This window comes from Herpailurus yagouaroundi, unplaced genomic scaffold (genome assembly GCF_014898765.1).
Source record: "Herpailurus yagouaroundi ecotype Mexico unplaced genomic scaffold, PumYag 197, whole genome shotgun sequence".
Taxonomy (NCBI): Eukaryota; Metazoa; Chordata; class Mammalia; order Carnivora; family Felidae; genus Herpailurus; species Herpailurus yagouaroundi.
In genome coordinates, this window is record NW_024412428.1 from 24,842,391 (window position 1) to 24,868,915 (window position 26,525).

The 26,525-nt window shown below is 47.4% G+C and overlaps 1 protein-coding gene across 1 annotated transcript in view; it reads left to right on the forward strand.

The window, feature by feature from the left end:
* Positions 1 to 24,302, forward strand: part of ERICH6B (glutamate rich 6B) — a 70,133-nt gene extending 45,831 nt beyond the window's left edge. Inside the window, 5 exon segments of the mRNA XM_040447946.1 lie at positions 3,914 to 4,229; positions 18,981 to 19,066; positions 19,231 to 19,383; positions 21,543 to 21,768; positions 24,043 to 24,302. Coding sequence (XP_040303880.1) covers positions 3,914 to 4,229; positions 18,981 to 19,066; positions 19,231 to 19,383; positions 21,543 to 21,768; positions 24,043 to 24,258 — 997 coding nt within the window. The 3' untranslated portion in view covers positions 24,259 to 24,302.
* Positions 24,303 to 26,525: the final 2,223 nt, after the last annotated feature.

Consider the following 26,525-nt stretch of genomic DNA (forward strand, 5'->3'; position numbering starts at 1 on the left):
CTCTCTCTCTCCCTCTCTCTCTCCCTCTCTCTCTCCCTCTCTCTCTCTCTCTCTCCACCCTTCCCCTGCTCTCTTTCTCTCAAACAAATTCTTTAAAAAAAAATCTAATAATGGAAAACTTGGGCCAGGAGCCTAAGCCATGAGACTATTCCATTCAGAGACTCAAAGCCACCACATGGAAATCTTTAAGATTACTATATCCAACTAACACAGAAATGTCAACAATACCCATGGCTAACCAGTCCTGAGCCAGGACACATCCTCAGATTCCCTCCCAAGACCATGTTCCAGGCCCCCAATACCAATTTATGCCCCTGATCTAACTCTTAGGGAATAACTTCTGTGGACTGGGTTATTTTCACGTAGTCTGATTCAAATGAGCCTTCATAACCACGTGAAGCAGGATAAAGAAGCTAAGGCTCAGGGAGGCTAAGGGACTTACCTGAGATCACCCAGTCGTCGTGTGGGCACGAGCCGCATGCTGCCTGAGACCTCTCAGGCCAAACCTGGGACTCATCCCCAACGAAAGGCTAGTGTTTCTGGGGAAGAAAAAGAGAGGGCCTTCTAAGCCTAGGTCTTGTGCACTCACTGGAGCTAGGAGACAAGAAGGAATTGCTACCTTCGGCTTCCATAGTGGGAAGGCCCTGCCTCCCACCAAGACTCCAAAACAAGGAGGGGGGTTCAGAAGCTCAGCAGCCAAAAACACAACACACATTATCTATTCCACTTATGATACTATACTTGTCTACTGCTCATATTTCTGCTCCCTCTGGGCTGTAGATGCCTGTGCCCTTTCTTACTTGCCACTTCAGTAAGGCACACAGTAAGCACTCAGTAAGTGCTTTTGTTGTTGTTTTTAATGGATGTGGGCATGTATGATTTTTTTTCTTTTTTTCTTCTTTTTGCTCCTTTTGGGAGATTAAGGCCTCTCTGGATACTCCATTGCCACACATCCAGGATAGGACTTCCAACTGGAGAATAAGATTTTAATATTGTTGAACGCCCATAGTGCCTCACGACTACCCCTGCCGACTCCCTGCTCCTCTGGGCAATTGAAGTCTAGAAGGATTGAACTTTTTATGCAAAAAAGCAACACTTTGAATTCTTTATACAAAAAAAAGCAACACCTTGAACTTTTTGTACAAAAAAGCAACCTTCTAATAGATAAAAGGCATCCCCTCCATGTTCTGGTTGTAGCCAGTCCCAAAGAAATCTCCCAGCCTCTTCCAAGATACAAACTCGCTTACTTCCAGGATGCAGACCATTCTGTATTCTACACACACACCTCCCTGTCTGCACATGCTGATTCCCAAGCCCAGGCTGGCTTCATGAATGTGGGACCTCTGATCAGTCACACGGGACCCAATACTTTGAAAGGTGCTGCGCTTGATTCAATGCCCTGGGCTCACCGTCTTGAACTTCTTAATAATATTAGAACAAGGACCTCTGCATTTTCATTTTGCATGGGGCTTCTCAAATTAAGTGGCCTTTCCTGTTCAGAACCATCTAGTCTGGGAAAAGAGGTGGGAAGATACTGAATCATGAGCCATCAAAATTCAAAGCTCCCCGAGTGAAGGCCACAGATACATTGACCCTCTACTAGGTGGCAGGCACGGTGTAGACATGATTTCACAGTACAATAAAACCTTGGATTGCAAGTAACTTGTTCTGCAAGACGAGCAAACATTTCTGATAAATTTTAACTTGATAAATGAACAATGTCTTGCAATACGAGTGGTACCGAATGTCACATGATCACAACTGAACTAATGGTTCTTGAAATTCCCTTTGATACATGAGTGCTTCGGATTGCAAGCATGTTTCCGGAAATGAATTATGCTCACAAACCAAGGTTTGACTGTAACTCAGTACGTCTCTGTAGGCATCATTATTCCATTTTAAAGGAACAGAGGCTCAGAAAGGCAGCCTAAAGCCTCCCCCTAATGATGGCACAGCTGGATGTATAGCACAAAACAAAGCGTCCACGATTTTAGCATTCCGATAGGGGAAAAAATGAGCATATATATGTCCTCTTTTGTCATTACCATTTTAGAAATGTTTTCTATTAATTTCTAAGAGACACTCACAAACAGTGGCTGGGCTCACTTCAGCTTTTTCCCTCTGACAAATCATTATCATTTGTAAGCAGGCACTAGAGAAGGAAGGTGCTTCTCACAGGGAGACTGAGACCCACTTCCAAACTTCTCACACAGGTTTCCAAATGACCCTGCCCTCCCACCTCTGTCTCCTCATTTTCCTGCGGAAAAGCCTCCACTCCGAGTTCTAGCCAGTGGCCTCCTTAGTTTCTCAGACCTGCCACTGTCCCAGATTCTCCTGCTGCTCCCACGGCTTGTCTGACACCCGCCGAGAGTCAGCTGCCCTACTAATCTAGTTCCAAAATTCAACTCATATAGAAATTGACAGAAATGATGATAAAAAGAAACTTGTTGCTGTGAAAACGAAGTTGAATACTTGCAAAAGACTCAGTAAGAAAATAGCTTTTTAATTTTTTTTTTAATTTTTTTTTTAATTTTATTTATTTTTGAGAGAGAGACAGAGCACAAGTGGGGGAGGGGCAGAGAGAGAGGGAGACACAGAATCCGAAGCAGGCTCCAGGCTCTGAGCTGTCAGCACAGAACCCGATGTGGGGCTCGAACTCATGAACCATGAGATCATGATCTGGGCCGAAGTCGAAGGCTTAACCAACTGAGCCACCCAGGCACCCCAAGAAAATAGCTTTTTAAAAAACTACTTTAGGGGCACCTGGGTGGCTCAGTCGGTGAGCGTCTGACTTCAGCTCAGGTCATGATCTCGTGCTTCGTGAATTCAAGCCCTGCGTCAGGCTCTGTGCTGATAAATGAACCTGGAGCCTGTTTCAGATTCTGTTTCAGATTCTCTCTCTGACCCTCCCCCATTCATGCTGTCTCTGTCTCAAAAATAAATAAATGTTAAAAAAATTTAAGAAAGAAAAAACACTACTTTAGGGACACCTAAGTGGCTCAGTTGGTTGAGCGTTCAACTTCGGCTCAGATCATGATCTCACAGTTTGTGAGTTCGAGCCCCACGTAGGGCTCTGTGCTGATGGCTCAGAGTCTGGAGTCTGCTTCAGGGAGGATTCCATCTCCCTCTCTCCCTGCTCCTCCCCTGCTCACTCTTTCTCTCTCTCTCTCTCTTAAAAATAAATAAAACATTAAAAAAATAAAACACTAAATTTATATGTGGACAGAACATCCATTAAAGATTGGGGAATATACAGAATTTTTTAAGTCTGTGATTCTGCAGACTGCTTACAAACTACCAAAACTGAGAATTATAGATAATAAATTATTAATGTGCTTTGAGCAAAAAAGATCACAGAGTCCAGCATCAGAAGCACCCACAAAGGAGAGGTCTTGCCCGGCATTCTGTCATGGCATACTGGGACACCTGGGTGACTCAGTCGGGTAAGGGTCCAGCTCTCGATTTTTGTCTCAGGTCACGATGTCAAGTTTCCTGAGATCCAGCTCCACATCCCAAGCCTGCTTGAGATCCTCTCTCTCCCTGTCTTGCTGCCCCTCCCCCACGCCGATGTGCCCGCACTCTCTCTTTCTCTCTCAAAATAAAGAAATAAACTTTAAAAAAGAGTAACGTGGCACGCTAACACACATTTATGTTTTAAGTTGACATAACGGGGTTTGAAGCGTTTCCTGTTTTTTGTAAATGGCTCCCCACTTTTGCCCATTTTGTAAATTACCAGAATTAGCAGCCATGCTTGTTAGCAGCGTGTGGCTGGTATGTCACCTTCACACACCCCCCGCCCCGAAGTCTGGACTGGGTGGTCCTCACCACGGCATCTGGCATCTAGCCTCGGACCGGCACACTGTAGGCCCTCGATAAATGCATTTTGAGTGGACGGATGCCAAAACGGAGAAAGCTGCAACTTCAACCCTTACATTTCTCTCCAGAGACCTGCCCTTTCCACCATCTGGCAGCCTTCGCCACTTGGGGGAATATGGCCGATGTCTCAAACCCTCAACCTGTCTGAGAAAGACAGATCCAGGCTTCCTTTCTCTTTTCTACCAGACTTCCTCACGGCCAAAACTGCGGAGACGTCGACTTTGACATTTCACTTATGGAAACAACCACCACAAGGTGAGGAGCCTGTGCCAGAAGCCAAAACAACTCGTCGTGTGGTTTATCGTAAGAAGAAATTGGAAGTAGATACGGGATGGGTCCACAGCAAGACTGAGGTAAGTATGGCAGTGCATTGGTGGTGTTACTTTGTGCAGGGTTTTTGTGGTGGGGGGGGGGGGATGAGACACACACATAACATCAGGGAGTTGTCAGAACTAATATACAGCGTGAATACAAATACAGAGGCACGCCTGAGTGTGGGGGTTATGGGCAGATTAACCGGGGCTTTTACTAGGGTTCACTCAGACTCTTCTCCCTTCGGGCCCCGTCTTGGGCATTTATTTGGGTAAGATTGGGAGGAGGAAAATGGAAGTGTAGAATATAAAGGTCCATCCCCTAAAAAATGTAAAATGTACACAAAAATCAATCCCGGAGAATGGCCGGTTAAGAGGGTAGATGGGTAGGGTCACCCTACGCTTGCCTCCTACCTCAAACACAGCTAGAGAAACATCAAACCTTTCTGAACTCCCAAGAAATCGATCTGAGGACCGAGCAAACAAAGCTGCATGTCTACAGGCAGAAAAAAAAAAAACAAAAAAACAAAAAAAAACAAAAAAAACAAAAAACGGCCACCTTGTGGAAGGTAGGAACCACAAAGAGTTGATTTGGGGGAGAAAAGAGCCGCAGGTGCTGCGGAGGTGAGCAAAGAAAGAGAGAGAGAGAGAAGAGTGAAAACATGCACCGGGGACTTCACGGGGAAAACTCTTCCCCGAAACTGTTGGCTGGGAAAAAGGAGAGGGTTTAAATACCGCCAGCTTTTTTTAAAAAAAAATTTTTTTATTTTAATGTTTATTTATTTTTGAGACAGAGAAAGACAGAGCATGAACAGGGGAGGGTCAGAGAGAGAGAGGGAGACACAGAATCTGAAACAGGCTCCAGGCTCTGAGCTGTCAGCACAGAGCCCGATGCGGGGCTTGAACTCACGGACCACGAGATCATGACCGGAGCCCGAGTCGGATGCTTAACCGACTGAGCCACCCAGGCGCCCCAATACTGACAGCTTTTATACACAGCAGATTACAGGGTCTGAGTCTGAAGTGTCAGAGGTCAGGGGGATCGCCAGGGTGGCCCCTGGTGGTGCTGCAGCAAGAATGGGCAGCTCAGTCCGAGGATCCCCTGGGCTGCCCTGGGAGAAGTGGTTCCCGTGCCGGGAGTGCGTTTGGTAGGGGGGATCTGGCCTTTCCGCGGGCAAAAGACCCGGTGGGCACCACTGAGCTGCCGCATTCACCAGCACGGGAACAAAGACGCCCGCCGAGGGCAGGGACCTTGGCACCAGCTTTCTGCTGCGATTTACCATAAACTCCGAGCCACCGCACAGTCACGCAACCACTCTCTGGGACAAGCCAGCACCGGCCACAGGGCACGGAGACTCTCCCCCAGAGGATCAGTACTGGGCCGCCCCACGGGGGTATCCGAAAGTTAGTTTTGAAACACAGCCATGCCTGAGAGAAAACCCAGGAAAGCTGTGCCACCTGACAGGTGGACAGCTCAAACACACACAGAGTGCGAGTGGGGATCTGACAGAAGCCAGGGACACAGAAGGGGTGATTGTTTGCTTATCTGTGAGGGCTTCCTGAGGGGTGGCCAGCACAAGCTCCCTGATCCAGAGATGAGAGGGGGGCGATGCAAACTGGTGCAGCCACTCTGGAAAACAGTGTGGAGGTTCCTCAAAAAATTAAAGATAGATCTGCCCTAGGACCCAGCAATAGCACTGCTAGGAATTTATCCAAGGGATACAGGAGTACTGATGCATAGGGGCACTTGTACCCCACTGTTTATAGCAGCCCTTTCAACAATAGCCAAATGATGGAAAGAGCCTAAATGTCCATCAACTGATGAATGGTAAAGAAATTGTGGTTTATATACACGATGGAGTACTATACGGCAATGAGAAAGAATGAAATATGGCCTTTTGTAGCAACATAGATGGAACTGGAGTGTGATGCTAAGTGAAATAAGCCATACAGAGAAAGACAGATACCATATGTTTTCACTCTTATGTGGATCCTGAGAAACTTAACAGAAACCCATGGGGGAGGGGAAGGAAAAAAAAAAAAAAAAGAGGTTAGAGTGGGAGAGAGCCAAAGCATAAGAGACTGTTGAGAACTGAGAGCAAACTGAGGGTTGATGGGGGGTGGGAGGGAGGAGAGGGTGGGTGATGGGTATTGAGGAGGGCACCTTTTGGGATGAGCACTGGGTGTTGTATGGAAACCAATTTGACAATAAATTCCATATTAAAAAAAATAAAATAGAACCACAAGAGAAGAAAAAGTAAAATTAAAAAATTAAAATTAGGGGCGCCTGGGGGGCGCAGTCGGTTAAGCGTCCGACTTCAGCCAGGTCACGATCTCGCGGTCCGGGAGTTCGAGCCCCGCGTCGGGTTCTGGGCTGATGGCTCAGAGCCTGGAGCCTGTTTCCGATTCTGTGTCTCCCTCTCTCTCTGCCCCTCCCCCGTTCATGCTCTGTCTCTCTCTGTCCCAAAAATAAATAAACGTTGGAAAAAAAATTTTTTTTAATTAAAATTAAAAAAAAAAATCTCATTCCGTGCCCACCTGCAGTGACTAACCGCAGTGAGCTAAACAGTATTGCCAAAAGGAGCCCAGAGCCACTACACAAAGCCCCACCCCCTGCGCCCTGCAGGTGCATCTTCACTAGGACAAGGCCACCTGAGAATCAGTGCAACAGGCTCCTCCCCCAGAAGACCAGCACAAACCACTCACCTGCACCAAGTCTACTGATCACAGAGTGCCGCAAAGCTTCAGCTGTAGGGGAAATAGGATCCAGCTTCCTTTTTATTTTTATTTTTTAATTTTTCAATGTTTAATTATTTAATTTTTTATTATATATATATTTTGGATCTAGCTTCTTTTAACAAGCAGACCAAAACACAGCTAGGATCTAGATTTTTTTTTTTTTTCTGGACAAAATGACAAGACAGAGGAATTCACCCCAGAAGAAAGAACAGGAAGTAGAAACCAGCCAGGCGTTTAATCGATACAGATATAAGTAAGATGTCTGAATTAGAATTTAAAACAACAATTATAAGGATACTAGCTGGGCTTGAAAAAAAAAAGCATAGAAGACACTAGAGAATCCCTTACTGCAGAGATAAAAAGAACTAAAATCTATCTAGTCAGGCCAAAATTAAAAATGCTATACCTAAGGTACAAACCTGAATAGATGCCATAACAGTGAGGATCAACAAAGCAGAGGAATTAATCAGTGAGACAGAAGATAAAATTATAGAATATAATGAAGCTGAAAAGAAGAGGGAAAGAAAGGTATTGGATCATGAAGGTAGACTTAGGGAACTTGGCAACTTCTTAAAATGTAATAACATTGGTATCATAGGAGTCTTGGAAGATGACAAAAGAGAAAAGGAGGCAGAAGGTTTATATGAGCAAATTATAGCTGAAAACTTCTGTAATCTGGAAAGAACACACACATCAAAATCCAAGAAACACAGAGAACTCCATTAAATTCAACAAAAACTAGGGGCGCCTGTGTGGCTCAGTCGGTTGAGCGACTGACTTCGGCTCAGGTCATGATTTCACAGTTCGTGAGTTCGAGCCCCGCATCAGGCTCTGTGCTGACAGCACGGAACCTGGAGCCTGCTTTGGATTCTGTGCCTCCCTCTCTCTCTGCCCCTAACCCACTCACATTCTGTCTCTGTCTCTCTCAAAAATAAATAAACATTAAAAAAAATTCAACAAAAACCAGCCATCACCTAGACATATCATAGTCAAATTCACAAATTACACAGACAGGGAAAGAATCCTGAAAGCAGCAAGAGAAAAATTCTTAGCCTAAAAGTGAAGACAGATCAGATTCACAGCAGATCTGTCCACAGAAACTTGGCAGGCCAGAAGGGAATGGCAACAAGCTGAATGGGAAAAATATGTAGCCAAGAATACATTATCCAGCAAAGCTGGAGAGAGAGAGAGTTTCCCAGACAAACAAAAACTAAAGGAGTTTGTGACCACGAAACCAGCCCTGCAAGAAATATTAAAGGGGACTCTCTAAGTGGGGGGAAAAAGATCAAAGCAACAAAGACTACACAGGAACAGAGAACATCACCAGAAATACCAACTTTACAGGTAACACAATGGCACTAAACTCATATCTTTCAATAATCACTCTGAATGTAAATGTACTAAATGCTCCAATCAAAAGCATAGGGTATCAGAATGGATTTTTTTTTTAAATCTATATACTGCCTATAAGAGACTCATTTTAGACCTAAAGACACCTGCAGATTGAAAATGAGTGGATGGAGAACCATCTATCATGCTAATGGACGTCAAAAGAAAGCCGGAGTAGCCATACTTATATCAGACAAACTAGATTTTAAAATAAAGACTGTGGGGCGCCTGGGTGGCTCAGTCGGCTAAGCGTCCGACTTCAGCTCAGGTCATGATCTCGCAGTCGGTGGGTTCAAGCCCCGCGTTGGGTTCTGTGCTGACAGCTCAGAGCCTGGAGTCTGTTTCAGATTCTGTGTCTCCTTCTTTCTCTGACCCTCCCCTGTTCATGCTCTCTCTCTCTCTCTCTCTCTCTCTCTCTGTCTCAAAAATAAATAAACGTTAAAAAAAATTTTTAAATAAAGACTATAATAAGACATGAAGACGGGTATTATATCATAATTAGGGGGCCTATCCATCAAGAAGATCTAACAATTGTGAATACTTATACAGCCAATTTAAGAGCACCCAAATATATAAATCAATTAATAACAAACATAAAGAAACTCATTGATAATAATATATTAACAGTAAGGGACCCTTAACACCCCAGTTACAACAATGGACAGATCATCGAAGCAGAAAATTAACAAGAAAACAATGGCTTTGAATGACACACTGGAGTGGATGGACTTAACAGATATACTCAGAACATTTCATCCTGAAGCAGAAGAATACACATTCTTCTCAAGTGCACATGGAACTTTCTCCAGAATAGATCATTTGCCAGGTCACAGATCAGCCCTCAACATGTACAAAAAGACTGCAATCATACCAGGCATATTTTTAGACCACAACACTATGAAGCTTGAAGTCAACCACAAGAAAAAATTTAGGAAGACCACAAACACATGGAGGTTAAGGAACATCCTACTACTAAAGAAGGAGTAAGTTAACCAGTAAATTAAAGAAGAAATTTAAAAAGTACATGTAAGCAAATGAAAATGAAAACCAACATCCAAAACCTTTGGGATGCAGCAAAGGCAGTCCTAAGAGGAAAGTATATTGCAATACAGGCCTACATCAAGAAGCAAGAGAAGTCTCAAATACACCATCTAACCTTACATCTAAATGATCTAGAAAAGGAAGAATAAATAAAGCCTAAAGCTGGCAGAAGAAGGAAAATAATAAGGATTAGAGCAGAAATAAACAATATAGAAACAACAAAACAAACAGTAGAAATGATCAATGAAACTAAGAGCTGGTTCTCTGAAAGAATTAATAAAATTGATAAACCAGACTTCTCAAAAAGAAAAGAGAAAGGACCCAAATAGGTAAAATCACAAGTGAAAGAGGAAATCAACACCACAAAAGTACAAACAATAAGAGAATATATGAAAAATTATATGCCAACAAACTGGGCAATCTGGAAGAAATGGACAAATTTCTATTAACATACTAACCACCAAAAATGAAACAGGAAGAAATAGAAAACTTGAGCAGACCCATAACCAGCAAAGAAACTGAATCAATAATCAAAAATTTCCAACAAACCAAAGTCCAGGGCCAAATGGCTTCCCAGGGGAATTCTACCAGATATTTAAAGAAGAGTTATTACCTATTCCTCTCAAATTGTTCCAAAAAATAGAAATGGAAGGAAAACTTCCAAACTCCTTCTATGGAGCCAGCATTACCTTGATTCCAAAGCCATACAAAGGGCCCACTAGAAGGAATTGCAGGCCAATATCCCTGATGACTATGGATGCAAAAATTCTCCACAACATACTAACAAATCGAATTCAACAGTACTGTAAAAGGTACCTTAAAAGAATTATTCACCACAATCAAGTGGGATTTATTCCTGGGCTGCAGGGTGGTTCAGTATTTGCAAATCAACCAATGTGATGCACCCCATTAATAAAAGAAAGGATAAGAATCATACGGTCCTTTCAATAAACGCAGAAAAAGCATTTGACAGAATATAGCATCCATTCTTGATAAAAAGTAGGTATAGATGGAACATACCTCAACATCAGCATAAAGGTCATATAGAAAGGACCTGCAGTTAATATCATCCTCAATGAGGAAAAACGGAGCTTTTCCTCTACGGTCAGGAACAAGACAGGGACGTCCGCTGTCACCATTACTATTTAACATTGTTCTGGAAGCCTTAGCCTCAGCAATCAGACCACAAAAATAAGTAAAAGGCATCCATATGGGCAAGAAAGAAGTCAAGCTTTCACTATTTGCAGATGACATGATACTCTATATAGAAAACCCAAAAGACTCCACCAAAAAAATTGCAAATATACACGAATTCAGCAAAGTCATAAGATATAAAATCAATGTAAAGAAATCTGTTGCATTTCTGTACACCAATAATGAAGCAGCAGATAAAGAAATCAAAGAATTGATCCCATTTAGAATTACACCAAAACCCATAAGATACCTAAAACAATAGAACACTTATTAAAGAACTTGAAGAGGACACAAAGAAGTAGGAAAACATTCCATGCTCATGTTTGGAAGAACAGACATTATTAAAATGTCTATACTACTCAAAGCAATCTACACATTTAATGCAATCTCTGTCAAAATGCCACCAGCATTCTTCACAGAGCTAGAATAAACAATCCTAAAATGTGTATAGAACTAGATAAGACCACGAATAGCCAAATCAATCCTGAAGAAGAAAACCAAAGCTGGAGGCATTACAATCCTGGACTTCAAGCTGTATTACAAGGCTGTAGTCATCAAGACAGTATGGGACTGGCACACAAACAGATACATAGATCAGTGGAACAGAAGACCCAGAAGTGGGCCCACAACTATATGGTCAACGAATCCTCACCAAAGCAGGAAAGAATATCCAATGGAAAAAAGACAGTCTTTCAATAAATAATGCTGGAAAAACTGAACAGCTACGTGGAGAAGAATGAAACTGGACCGCTTTCTTACACTATACGCAAAAATAAATTCAAAACGGAAAGACCTAAATGTGAGATAGGAAACCATGAAAATCCTAGAGGAGAACACAGACAGCAACCTCTGACATCGGCCATAGCAACTTCTTACTCAACACATCACTGGAGGCAAGGAAAACAAAAGCAAAATGAACTACTGGGACTTCATCAAGTTAAAAAGCTTCAGCAGAGTGAAGGAAACAACCCACAAAACTAAAAGACAGTCTACAGAATGAGAGAAGATATTTTCAAATGACATATCTGACAAAAGGTTAGTATCCAAAATCCATAAATTGTTGAGTATGAGTTTTCGTACTCAACACCCAAAAAAAACCAAATAATCCAGTGAAAAAATGGGCAGGAGACACAAGTAGACATTTTTCCAAAGAAGACATACAGATGAGTAACAGGCCCGTGAAAAGATGCTCAACATCACTCATCATCAGGGAAATACAAATCGAAACCATGAGATACCACCTCTCACCTGTCAGAATGACTAAAATTAACAACACAGAAAACAACAGATGTTGGCAGGGTTGTGGAGAAAGAGGAACCCGCTGACACTGTTGCTGGGATTGCAAACTGGTGCGTCCACTCTGGAAAACGGTATGGAGATTCCTCAAAAAGCTAAAAATAGAAATACCCTACGACCCAGCAATTGCACTACTAGGTATTTACTCAAAGGATATAAAAATACCGATTCGAAGGTATACACGCACCCCGAGGTTTATGGCAGCACTATCAACAATAGCCAAACTGTGGAAAGAGCCCAAATGTCCATCGGCTGATGAATGGATAAAGATGTAGTATACATCTACGATGGAATATTACTCAGCCATCAAAAAGAATGAAATCTCGTCATTTGCCATGACATAAATGGAACTAGAGTGTATTATGCTAAGCAAAATAAGTCAGCTGGAGAATGACAAATACCATCTGATTTCACTCCTCATATGTGGAGTTTAAGAAAAAGACGAACATATGAGAGGCAGATTTAAAAAAGAGAGTGAGAGGGAAACAAACCATAAGAGACTCTTAAAGATGGAGAACAAACTGAAGGTTGATGGAGGGAGGGGGGTGGGGGATGGGCTCTATGGGTAACGGGTATTATGGAGGGCACTTGTTATGATGAGCCCTGGGTGTTGTATGTAAGTGATGAATCACTGAATTCTAGCCCTGAAACCAATATCGCACTGTATGTCAGCTAACTGGATTTAAATGAAAATTTGAAAAGATAACGAAAGATAAGATTATACCTCATCAGAACATGTTTTCCGCAACGATGTTCTAAAATAAAATCATTACTCTGCCAAACAAACACAAAAAGCACAAAACAAAAAGCCATCCCATGAGGATTGGATAAGTAAACTGTGGTACATCCATACAATGGAATATTTACTCAGTGCTAAAAAGAGATGAGCTCCCAAGCCATAAAAAGACGTGGAGGAAATTGAAATTCATGTTACTAGGTCAAGGAGACTTACCTGAAAAGATATGTAGTATTCTAACTATATGACATTTTAGAAAAGACAAAACTAGAGAAACAGTATAAAGATCGGTAGTTGCCAGAAGTTTAAAAGGAGGGATGAATCAAAGGAGCACAGAGGATTTTTAGGGCAGTAAAAACGACACAGTGTGATGGATACACGCCGTGATACCTCTTCCAAACCCAAAGAATGTCCAACAGCAAGAGTGGGCCCTAACGTACCTATGGACTCTGGGCGGTAGTGATGTGCCGATGCAGGTTTATTGACGATAATGGACAGTGGGTGCCGGGTGTAGGTAGTGGGGGAGGCTGTGCATGTGTTAGGGACAAAAGACATATGGGAATCTCTGTACTTTCTGCTCGGTTTTGCTGTGCCCTGCTCTAAAAAAATAAAGCTATTAAAAAAAAAAAAAAAAAAGCACCTACACAGTACAGTTATAAAAATCTCAAACATCTCAAAATAGTGGAGTCCCTCAGAGTGAGGTAGCAATCAGGTCTGAAGCTCAAAAAAAGAGGCGCTGAAGGGGGCATTAGGAAGATGTGATAGACTTTATGCCTTCTGAACATATAAAGTGAGAATCTACTATGCCCAGGTCCTCTTCTAGGTGCTGGAGATAGAAGGGTGAACAAAACAAAGGTCCTGTGCCCACGGAACTTCTGTTCCAGTTGAGGAGACAGCCAATGCACAACAATCCTGGTCAGTGCTATGTCAGGTATTGTTAGGAACCACGGATGAAGTAGCCTCAGGGGCTCATGAGTTGTTGGCCTGAGCGGAGAGTTGTTCTGATAAGTATAAGGCAGCTGGGGAAGTGCCATTTGAGTCTAGGCATGCATGAAATGAGGGGCGGAGCAAAGCGTTGCAAAGGTCCTGAGGCCTTTCCTCAAGGACAGCTGTGAGCAAGTGAGGAGGATGGGGGATGGGCTCAGATGCCCTGTTCGGGTAGAGCCTGGTGAGTCAGAGTAAGACTCGAGATTTTATCCTAAGGATGATATGAAGTCATGAGACGATCTGGAGCAGGGGAGGAACATCATCTGACTTACGCCGTAGAAGAATCTTTCTGGCTGTGTATGGAGAATAGATTTAACAAGGCAAGTTAATAGACGCAGGAAGTTCAGCTGAGAGCCGGGGCATTAATTCGGGTGAAAGACGACGGGCATCTCAACTAGGGCAATGGCAGCAGAGGTGGTGGAAAGCAGTCTGATTTGGGGTGTTTTTTGAAGAAAGACTCAAAAAGGCTTCCTGTTAAATTGGAAGTAGGATGTGAGAGAAAAAGAAGTTGAGAGGATGTATCTGAGAATTCTGGCCTGAGCAACTGAGTAACTGCCATGTTACTATTTACTAAACTGGAGAACTCAAGCCTAATGGAACCTAACATTTGTGTAACACTGTGCAGGTTATAAAGCACTTCTACGTGTAACGTAAACTTCGCTTTTCCCAACAGTCTCATGGGATAGGTATGGTATTAACTCTCTTCACTTTCCAGTCGAAGAAAGTGAGACCCCCAAAAATGTAAATAACTCTCACGTGGACCCAGAGCCTGTATTACTCAGAGCAATGCTCATTACCCGCTGAAACAAACAGTTCCCAAAGCTAACAGGTTTATACCCGGATGCATGTTTCTTGCTCATGTCACGTCTGACTCAAGTCTCATAGCTCTCTTGAGGGGCTCTCCTCCAAGGCTGGCTCTGGGGGCTCTGGGCTCCTTTCTGGTGGGTCTCCGCCATCTTGGAGTCTTTTGTATCTTGTTGCGTGGACAGGAGTGAAGTCAAGGTCTAGGCTTAAATTCTACTCACCAGGGGCGCCTGGGTGGCGCAGTCAGTTAAGCGTCCGACTTCAGCCAGGTCACGATCTCGCGGTCCGGGAGTTCGAGCCCCGCGTCGGGCTCTGGGCGGACGGCTCGGAGCCTGGAGCCTGTTTCCGATTCTGTGTCTCCCTCTCTCTCTGCCCCTCCCCCCGTTCATGCTCTGTCTCTCCCTGTCCCCAAAATAAATAAAAAAAACGTTGAAAAAAAATAAAAAAAAAAAAAATTCTACTCACCAAACAAGTCACATGACCCCACCTAGATGCGCGAGAACTGGGAAACGCATTTCTGCTGTGTGTCCAAAGGAAAATGAAAGCAGTTTGCACTAAGAGGACAAGAAGCCGAACATCTTAAAATGACGAGGGTTGCTTCACCTTGTGGCAAAAGTAGGAAAGAACTGGAAACCGATACTGTCAACCAAGGTATGACTCTTCGAGCCTCCACGGAAGGAATGGAAAGTTCAGTCTCCCTTCATCGCTTGGGCCTGTGTGAAGAAGGAAGTCAGTGGAGCAGCCAGAACTCCTGTGGATGGAGAAACTGACGGAAAGCCGGGGGGCTCTCCAGGTTGTACCAAGCAGTGAATGGTAAGGATGTTGGAAGCCCTCAGAAGGTTCCAGCTTCCTCACTTCCAACATACCCGTGAAACCTTCCTTGGCTTCTTACTCCAGCTGGGCTGGCGAACCCCATGTTTCCCACAATCCCTGTCCTGTCCTGCCTCAGAGTTTTACTCCTGCAGCGTCTGTCTAAATATCCTTGCAGCCAAGGGGAAGTTTCCCACTAGGTGATCTAAACAGAGGTCCCTTCCTAATCCACCCCACAACATGGGGCTGCCCAAAAGGCCCATGAGGAGTGGGAACATCTGGCTGTTTTTTTGTTTTTTTCAAATGAGCAATACATTCCAGGTAGCTTGCTGAGTCAGGTAGCACCGTTTGGAAGTGTGTGCTCGTGTTCAGGCAGGGGCCAGCCCGGCCAGCCCAGGAGCCAGCAGCTCCACAGCAGGCAGGGAGCGCTCAGGGACAGACGGCCACAGGGAGACAGCTCAGGGAGAGATGGCCCCAGGGAGACAGCTCAGGGACGGACAGCCACAGGGAGAGAGCTCAGAGACAGATGGTTACAGGGAGAGCTCAGGGACAGACAGCCGTTCTCTCATAGCACAGGGCCCTGCCCGTGAGGCAGTTTCCTCTCTAGTAGAACTGAAGGGAGGGCCTGAGACGTAGTCCCTTCTCTCCTAACTTTTAGCTCCTACTCTCATACCCTGTCCCCAGGCAAATGGTGATGAGATTTAGGCTTTTAGATAAGCCACTTATTATATAATTCCCAGTGAGAGAAAATGTGACAATCTCTCCTCTGTGTCAGAGATTTTGCTTTGCCCGTGGGGTCTTCATCACTAGGAAAATGTCATTACGTGACAATTGGATTTGACAGGCAGAAAGCCTCTCAAGAAAGTCTGGCTTTCAGGGGGCGTTTGAAACTAAGACCTAAACTACAAACATCCTCTCCCGTGAGCAATGTCTAGAAGCTTCTTACAGGCCATCAGGAACAAACCAACCCCGGATGTCTTTACAAAGCACCTGTTTTAGGTTAAAAAAGAAAAGAGCAGTGATTTGCAGACTAAATGTGGGAAGTGGCTGGGAGCTTACTGGTTGGAGGCAAGCAAGGGGCAGATTCCTGAACTCTGGCTCTCCTCTCACGGGACGAGTCATTTAGCCTCGTCTTCAAGGGAGATCATGACGGTGCCTACCTTGCAGAGTCCTCGCGCTGTGGAGGTAAAGTGTTCAGCACAGTGCTGGGTGTGGGGTTGGAGTCGGTTTGCAGATCTTTGTCACCTCACAGACTGGTTTTCACTCGGATGCCCTCAGGAGCCCTCCGCCCCAGCTCCTCAGGGTTCATCGCCTTAGATGTGGGCATTCTGCTGTAAGCTTTCTTGAACAAACGGGTCTTCATCGTCAAAGATAATAGTTGGTGGGGCGCCTGGGTGGCTTTGTCAGTTGAGCATCCAACTCTTGGTTTTCGGCTCAGGTCATGATCTCATGGTTCACGAGTTCGAGCCCCTCGTCGGGCTCTGCGCTGACAGTGCGGAGCCTGCTTGGGATTCTGTGTCTCCTCTCTCTGCCCATCCTCAGTGTGCCCATGCTTGCATATTCTCTCCCTCCCTGTCTCTCTCTCTCTCAAAAATAAATAAATAATCATGTAAAAAACAATAATGCTAATTGGAGAACCACCAACCTGAGTTCCAATTAGAGTGGGGTGGGACACTAGATGACCCCAAAAGCCTTCCGGCTGCAAACATCTGGGAAATGTAGATGAAACGTACAAAGCGTCAGAAACACAGAGCAGAGTGTGTAAGAAAGTAAGAGAAATGATCAACACCACAAACAGAGAAACTGAACGCCAGAAGGGTGCGACGAGAGCGCAAGTGTGGGAAGCGGGAGGCAGGGGGTCGCCGGGTGCTGGGGAGGGGAGAGCGAGAGGTGGGAGAAGGGCGCATCCTGATAATCCAGGAGCGTGGGTTTTAATGCCCAGATGGGAACACAAGACCAGGGCATGGGTCCTTCTCAAAGAAATAGCTACATGTGAAATAGCTGCGGTAATTGATGACACAACTGGGCCACTAAGCAAGTCCCAGCAAACACTATCCTCTCCCATGCGCTGATACCACATAGACTATGCTCTCTTACCCCCGTGAATTTTAATAATAAATAATAAATAAGTAAATATTTAATAATAAATATTTAGCAATAATAAACAACATCTCCAAAAGCACCCTGTGCATTTGCAAATTTGAAGACATACTTGTAAATAACATAGGTGTCAAAGGAGAGATCGTACTGGAAATTTGAACATGTTTAGAGTGAAACTCACGGTTAACAGCTACATGCATGGGAAACAGCTAAAACAGTATTTTGCCAGAAGTGCTATAGCTTTAAAGGCGTGTATTAAGGAGGAGGAGGAAAACCAACAAGCTCAATATTCAATTCAAGGAATTAGAAAAATAAAATAAAATAATATAGAAAACCGACAGGAGCATATAAATGATCCTAGTAAGACTAAAAACTGATACAATGGAAAACAAAGTGAGAGTAGAAGAAGCAAACCAAAAGCTGGTTCTCTGGAAAGACTAGTAAAATCGGCAAATCTTCGAGCACGGTTTATCCAGGAAAAAGAGAGAGAGAAGAGAGTCATAATAAAAAGAATGAAGACAAGGTCATAACTATAGAGGCAATAGAGGGTTTTTTTTTTTTTTAACACCACATGACAACAATTTTAGGACAATAAATTTGAAAATTTACCTAAAACGAACGTCCCGGGAAAATATAATTCACTAAAACTGACTCAAGAAGAAATAAAAAACCCGAGTGATGCCAATGTTATGAGTTGAATTGTATTCCCCTGAAAAGCTCTATCTAAGTCCTAACGCCTGGTGCCTCAGAATGGAACCTTACTTGGACAATCGGTCTTTATGGAGGTAGTGAAGATGAGGTCATGCTGAAGCGGGTCCCTAATCCAGGACGTCTGTGGTTCTTTCAAGAAGACGGCCACGTGAAGACACAGACACATGGCGGACACTATGGGACACTGGAGGTGGACATTGCAGCCATGTGTAGACAAGGCAAGGAGCAACAGGGATCCCAGGTCATCACCAAACCCCAGGAGAGAGGCATGGAAGAAATTCTTCCTCGGAGCCTCTAGAAAGAACCACCCCTGCTGACACCTGGATTTCAGACCTCCACAACCGTGAAAGAATAAATCTCTGGGGTTTTAAAGTACCCAGTTTGTGTTCCTTTGTTACGGCAGCCTTTGGAAACAAATACAACCAGTAACCACTGGAGTCATTGACATAATAGTTTAAAATCTGGGTGGGGGCGCCTGGGTGGCTCAGTCGGTTTAGCGTCTGACTTCGGCTCCGGTCATAATCTCACAGTCTGTGAGTTCGAGCCCCGCGTCGGGCTCTGTGCTGATGGCTCGGAGCCTGGAGCCTGCTTCGGATTCTGTGTCTCCCTCTCTCTCTGCCCCTCCCCCGTTTATGCGTGCGCGTGCGCACGCGCGTTCTCTCTCTCTCTCTCTCTGTCAAAAATAAACATTAAAAATAAATTAAAAATAAAATAAAAATAAAATCTGTGTGTGTGCCTGTGAGTACACACACACACACACACACACAGTGATCCACTTCAGCCTCATCACATAGACATGTAAACTGAGGTCCCGAGAGATTTCCTATTCAGAACCCCCAGCAAGATGGTGGTAGCAATGGCTGGGGTAGTGATGGGTGGGCATCCAGAGTGTAAATAGACCCCAAGCACTCTAGTGACAACACTAGACTCTGAATTGGGACAGTCAGCCCCTGTGCGCTTTTCATAAGCTCATTTTCTCTTCCCAGGTGCCTCAAGGTGATGGAAAATTAATTCTCTACCCCAGTGGGATTGTCTTCCAAATTCTCTTTCCTGATGAATCAGGCCAAATACAGTATCCACCGAAACCCAGGGACACTCATACTGACACATGTGACACCTAAGAAGTTTGTGGTTTGGGGCTGGGGCATGGGTTTTCCTGAGCCCTGCGTCCTCTGCAGGGCTCTCTGCCTTTCCTGGGGGTCCCAAGAGGCTGCTTGTGCCTTAACTGTCTTCCAGCTATCCATCAGGAAAGCTGGCTATGCTCATCCTCAGCACAAAACAGAGAAAGTTCATATATATCATTCTAGAAGACAGTGAAGAAGGTTGTGTCCGGGCCCTTATCAACAACTCCGGCCATGCCACCTTCTACGATGAAAACAAAGCAATCTGGTAAGTCTGGGTTAAGAGAGCCACACACCCCTCCCCACGGAGAAGCAGTGTGGTTAAGGTTTGATTCCCAGGCTGCACATCTGTCCTCCCGCACTGGGTAAGTCTCTCTCTCTCATTCGCTTGTGAATTTGTTTCTCCGACTCGCACATGTTGCAAAGGGGACGATGGGTATTGTGAGGGCAGCAAGGCAGGTCCCTGGCCTCAGGGAAGGCGCTCTGTCCTTGGTGCCATTGCTTCCTCGTGCGTGAAACAGCGACCACAGACTCACAGTGACCCCTTCCACGGGCTGTTATCTCCTCCATGCTTCTTGAGAGTCAAACCTGGTGACAATTGCCTTAGAAAGACGCAGTGCCCTTCTGTTCCAGGTGGCTCAGAGAGGAGGGCGTGGTGAGTGCTTTGGAGTCTCATGTATTGTACACAAAACCAAACTTCTAAATATCTCAGTGCAACTGAACTTAAGTTTCCAATTTAAAAAAAAATTGTTTTTTTTTTTTACATTTTATTCATTTTTGGGAGAGAGAGACAGAGACAGAGCACAAGCGGGGGAGGAGCAGAGAGAGAGAGGGAGACACAGAATCCGAAGCAGGCTCCAGGCGCTGAGCTGTCAGCACAGAGCCCGACGCGGGGCTCGAACTCACGAGCTGTGAGATCATGACCTGAGCCGAAGTCAGACGCTTAACCGACTGAGCCACCCAGGTGCCCCATTAAGTTCCCATTTCTGGCAATAGTGGGAAACTTCATCCCACCAAATCAAGGTAATCCAGCCACCTCAAAATCTTTCTCTACCTTTTTGGGGTAAGTACTCAGTGTTTTCAGGATTTCCCACTTCCCTTCCCTACTAAGTGGTCATGGAGTGGGAAATGCCTACCATCTTGCATGAACTTTATAATGCTTTTCTTCTTGATAGTCAAAACCAGACTTTTGTTTTTACTTCCAAAAATTTTTTTCACTCTCCCAGGCTTGGTTTGTTTTTTTTTAATTTTTTTTTTCAACGTTTATTTATTTTTGGGACAGAGAGAGACAGAGCATGAACGGGGGAGGGGCAGAGAGAGAGGGAGACACAGAATCGGAAACAGGCTCCAGGCTCTGAGCCATCAGCACAGAGCCCGACGCGGGGCTCGAACTCCCAGACCGTGAGATCGTGACCTGGCTGAAGTCGGACGCTTAACCGACTGCGCCACCCAGGCGCCCCCCAGCCTTGGTTTTTAAGAATATTTTCTTACATATTCTTTAAGTTTTTTTTTTTTTTAATTTCTGTGTGTTTGGGGTTTTTCTCCTTAGTTTGTTTATTTATTTTGAGATAGAGAGGGAGGGGCAGAGAGAGAGGGAGAGACAGAATCCCCAACAGGTTCCACACCATTCATTCATTAGTGCAGAGCCTAGATCTCATGAACTGTGAGATCATGACCTGAGCTGAGATCAAGAGTTGGACACTGAACCCACTGAGCCACCCAGATGCCTCATTTCCTAGTTGACAACTTTGTTCTCAGAGGTATCTGCCTTGCCCTGGGGACCTTTTGTGCAGAAATCAATGCCTCAAAGGTAGAAGAAGTTACTAGATGCTAAGTGGCAGAGGCAAGAAACTCAGCCAATTCTCTCAGATCATTACCTGGTGACATTCATTAGGGCCTCTTGTCCCCAGTGACACTCACTTTCAAAGGCCAGAAGAGACCTTAGGGAAATCTAGGAACTACTTTTATTTTCTTGATGAAGAAACTTAGGCTCAGGGAATATACGTGGCTTGTTCAGGGACATACATAAAATTACGGGCAAAAAAAAGTTTTAGGACATTTGACTTAGCCTCACATAAAGCACTTTTTAAAAATTCTCCAATAAGGCAGGCAAGAGATAACCACATCTTCTCTGGGTCCAAAACCCAAAGGGAAGGATGATGTGCACACTGGGGAAGGGCTGACCCCCACCTTCTGGATTCACATTCTGTCCGTCTGGGGTGGGGCCTGAAGATCTGCATTCCTTAAAAGCTTCCCAGGTGATTGTGCGGGGCGGTGGGTGTGGGAGCCTCCAGGCCAGGAGGGAGGGGAATGGGAAAGAGGCAGGGGAGGGGGGCAGGCCTGCATTCGCCACAGGAGAGGCTCTGCCCCCCCCCCCCCGCGCACAAGGGCCCAGCGCCATGGTTACCTGATCCCTTCTTGGTCTAGGTTGAGCCTGAGCCAAAACCTGGGCTACTACTTCCCCAAAGGCAAATACCAGAAGGCCTGGAACTGGTGGAATCTGAACCTGCACGTCCACGCGCCGCCCGTCCAGTCCATCTCCTTGAAAATCAACCAGTACATCAAAGTACAAATAAGGAGCCAGGATGAGATCACCTTCTGCTTCAACCACCAACAGAAGCACATCCGCTTAAACCTGGGCACCAAGTACAAGGTAAGGTCTCACCTCCCTCTGCCAGGCTACTGCCCGCCGGCCCAGGCCACCGGCCGGCCTCTCTCTGGGCCACGTTCGGCATCTCTGCAACCGACGGAGGACCGACACGGCCACCTTCGCTGACCCGATGCTTGACCACAACAGAAGCAATCAGTCACTTCCGAGCCCTTGAGACTTGGAGCCGAGGAGCCGGACAGCCTCAAAGAGCTCAGACGAGAAAGCAAAGGTGTCAACATTCAGTAGTTCCCCTGACACGACAGCCCCGTCACTTGGCAGGGACAGACACAAGGGGGAAACCTACGTTCCCAGTCCTGCCGTGGGTATCCTCATCTCTCCTCCCCAAACCACTCATCTTGAAACAAATGAGCACCGGGGAGTTGAGGGTGTGCCGCCCAAGTCGGGCAAGAAAGTAGCCAGATGGATTCGTGTCCTCGGGCTGCCAGAGCAAATTGCCACAAATCGGGTGACTTACAACAGGAACTCACCCTCACAGCCCTGGGGACTAGAGGTCTGAAATCCAGGTATCATCAGGGCCACGCTCCCTCCGCAGGCTCTCGGGGAGAGTCCCTCCTTGCCTCTCCCAACTTCTGGTGGCCCCAGGCATTCGCTGGCTTGCTACAGCATCGGTTCAACCCTCCACCCTCACACAGCCTTCTTCTCTGGGTCCGTCTGTGTGTCCAGTCTCCCTCTCCTTTCTTGTGTAAGGACACCCGACGCTGGACTTAGGGCCCACACTAAGTCCTGGATGGCCTCATACTGAGATCCTTAATGACATCTGCAAAAACCCTGTTTTCGAACACAGTTACCGGTCAGTCTGGGGAGGGGCCTGGAGATCTGCATTCCTTAAAAGCTTGCCAGGTGATGGTGCGGGGCGGTGGGTGTGGGAGCCCCGGGTGCTGGGGATTAGGACTCAGACATAGCTTTCGGGGGCCACAGTTCAACCCACTACAAATGGTGAGTGTGCACCCTGCGGTTCTGACCGTAAGAAGGCAAGAAGGTGGGTTCTCGAGACCCTTCCCCAGGCCCAGAGTGCAGGAGAGGAATAGGGTGTCCTTGTCCCCCGCCCCCACTGGGACCCACACAAGACCCTGCTCTTGCTCCAACTTGCCCTTCACCATGCACAGAAGGCTCTGTTTCCAGACCCACCAGAGAGGCGTTCGAGGTCTCTGAAAGTAGGACTGCCTGTGTGGGGAGAGAGACAGACCGACATGTTTTCCGGGAGGTGAGCAGACAGAGCAGTAGGTTGACGGACAAAGCAACCGAACAGCAGACTCGGGCAAAATGAGGCCGAATGAAATCACTGGAAGGGAGTGGAGGGAATGTGGTGGGTTCGGCTCGCCCAGGACCGAGGTGTTTTCCAACTGGGAAAGGTGGACAGCCAGAAGCGGGCAGCTGGTCACCTGGCCTGGCGAGGCCTGCCACTTGGCATGCTGAATAGTCATGTCCCAACGTCCTCACCTACCCCAGATGTCCCAGAGCGGCCGACCCAGTCCCCCAGCCACCCACTCAGCCCCCACCGCACCGTGCTGATGAGCTAAGGGAGCAGCTAGGTTGGCAGGGTGGGAGGACCCGGGCCGCTGGCCTTCGGACAGTTTTACTGAGGGAGGAGGGCCACAAAAGGAAGCCAGTGCCCAGGAGGAGGGTCAGGTAAAGGCCGGTGTAGGCAGAGTCCAGGAGGCCTGGAAGCCCCAGGGGCTCTGCCAGTGGAGGGTGGGCCCCAAATGAAGCAACTCAGCACACACGTGACTCGTCAGCAGGTCTACCTGAGCCAGGCAGCTGGGGTGTCCTAGGAGGAACACGCCAGCCCATCCACTTCCTGTGAGGCCCCAGGCAGGCCTCCTACACTTCCCGTGCCCCTTATTGTCTGCAAAACGGACACCACATCGTTGTAAGGCTTAAATAAGACCCTTCGTGCGACGACATCTCCCTCCCTGCCCCACCTCGGTAGGAATCCACGGGGAGAAGCCAGACACCCCCAGGAAGGCACAGCCTTTGCAAGGCAGGCCGCTTGAGGGCCCAGGAGCCGGCAAGCCTTTGGTTTGGGGTCAGGCTTCGGTGTGTCCTCAGCCCACATCTCTGCGGCCAGGTGGCCACAGGCCCAGGCCAATGAGAGACGTACTGCTGGGGGCAAGGCCGGGAGCAGAGGCGTGCCCCTCGGCGGCGAAGTTTCCAGAGAAGGCTTGGTCTTGGCCAACAGGGGGCCTGATCCTGGGGTGGAAATCACGACACCTGGGCAGCATTTATGCTCACCCAGCCTTCTCTGAATTCCCACAGTCCATAACCCCGGAGGTGCTGAGTGAAATGAGGCAGAAAGCAATCCTGGAGGTAGAATGTGGTTCAGCGGCCCAGAAGATGCAGACCCTCCTGGGAAAAATGAGTAGGATCCTGAATTTCCTGACCATCCCTGATTTGGAAAACTTCATAGAGGCTGCCAGTTCCTTGGCAGTAGGCAACATGAAACGGAAGGAGAAATCGTACCTCCCAGACTAGGACAGCCACCAGCTGGTGACCGGCCACCCACCCACCCCACCCCACCCCCCTCGCCAGCATCCGCTGAGCGTCACAGAAAGGTGGAGTCATCAGGAGTGCCAAGGAAAACCCCAAAGCCCTCTTCATGTCTTCTGAGGGTTGGTTTGTCATTTGGGACTTATCACAGCGCCTCAGTTTGGAAAACCATTTTTCAAGGGGCTAAGAGACTCTGTAGCCGGGCACAGAAAAGACTCGGCCCTGAGCCGATAGCACGATAAGCACGTCGTTTCGGTAGGCAATACATGTCAACACCCGCCCCGCTCGCTTCCACTGCTCACTTCCACACGGAAGTTCTGTCGCGGCCTACTTGGGTTGACTCAGGACACAGATGGTCTCAAAGCCAGCGTCTCCCAGCTGGCTGGATCAGGAGGCCACTCTTGGTGCAGTCCTGTGTGGTAAGGAAGGGCGGGGCTGTGTCTGGATATCTCTGCGGGGGGAGGGGCAGTTTCTAGAAAAGGGGGACTTAGGGGCCGGACAGCCCCCTACCGTGTGCCTTTTATACATTCCCTGGGGTACCCCAGCTCCCCAGGATGACCTCCGCTGCAGCTTAAACCAAGACTGGATAGGAAACCCCTTCCTCCCAGCCAGCCTGGCAAGGGGCCAATGAGCCATCCCCCTGCTGCCACAGTGACACCAGAGCCCCACCTTCGCAGCCCGGCTTCCCTGCTGATCTCACCCTGCCTGCCACCAACCTTCACCGAAGTCCTCATCACCCCGAACCATAACAACTGGAAGAGAGGGCTGGCAGTGGGGGCCGTGCACGGTCACTCCCACCATCTGCCATACCTTGTCGGCAAATGGTATCATCAGCTAAAACAACAGTCGCCTGGTGGCAAGGTCACGAGCCACAAATGACACCAGCACCGTAGCAGCCGCCCGTGCAAGCCCGCGTCAGCGTTTGACGTGCCCTGTTGGTTCTGCGCCCATGCTCAGGGCGCACAGAAGCCCTTTTTCCAGCAGGCACTAGAGACTTAAGTTGGTCCTGGCAGCCGCCAAGTTCCCCCAGGCTCGTGGTGGCTGTGTCTCAGAGCCGGCCCCCATGTCCCCCGCCCCCCGCCCCCCCATCCTCCACGGGACTGGAGGCAGGCCGCCAGGGCATTGAAGGCATCCATGGCCTGGGATCAGCCGGCCCCAGCTAGCTATGGGACCCCGGGCAAGGTCGTGGGCCCCCCCAGTTTCCTCATCTGTAATAGGAGGACGACCACAGAGCTCACCTCCCAGTTACACACCAGGGATGAGAGGCGTCAGTGTCGGCAAAGCACCCCGCTCCGTGCTGCTCCGTGTGGGGGGCTCCCCATCAGCGGCCGGGCCCTCGCCCGGATCTTTCTCCTTTCGCAAACCTGACAGCACTCTTCCGCTAATGCAGAGCTTGAAAACAGGTGGCCTCGCAGAGGCGTTTCGTCTGGTCAGCCCCATTTTAACGTATCCCGTTGCCAACAGTTCAAAGACCAGAGATTTCACACGGAAGTATGGATTTCCGGCCCCTCCATGCCTGTGTTACCCAAGAGTGGACACAACGGCACGGCCATCAGGGACTACCTTCCTCAGGGAACGCGAATCACCTCCCAGACCGGGAGGGAAACGAGGCGACCCGCCAGCCGGCCAGCCGGCCACGCGGCAGAGCCAGATCCACCCCCACCCCCCATGTGCGCCAGCGCTGTCCTCGCAGAGGCCACGCGCCTGGTGCCTTCCACCTCGGACACTTACTGTCGCAGGCCTCTGGCGGCTGGAGGTCCCGGATGAAGGGCTTCCCTCCGAAGGCAGGAGGAGAGGGTGTGTTCTGGCCCCGCCCAGCTTCTAGTCGGTCCTCCTGGGCTTCTAGTGGGTCCTCGGCGCGGCTGGAGCAAGCACCTGGTGGGTGTGTGTGTGTGTGTCCGTCTCCTTTTTTATACGAGCACCTGGGCTTCTAGTGTGTGTGTGTGTGTGTGTGTGTGTGTGTGTGTTTCCCCTTTTTTATACGAGCACCTGGGCTTCTAGTGGGTCCTCGGTGCGGCTGGAGCACCTGGCGTGGGTGTGTGTGTGTGTGTCCGTCCCCTTTTTTATACGAGCACCTGGGCTTCTAGTGGGTGTGTGTGTGTGTGTGTGTGTGATTCCCCTTTTTTATACGAGCACCTGGTGGGTGTGTGTGTGTGTGTGTGTGTGTTTCCCCTTTTTTATACGAGCACCTGGGCTTCTAATGGATCCTCGGCGCGGCTGGAGCACCTGGCGCGGGTGTGTGTGTGTGTGTG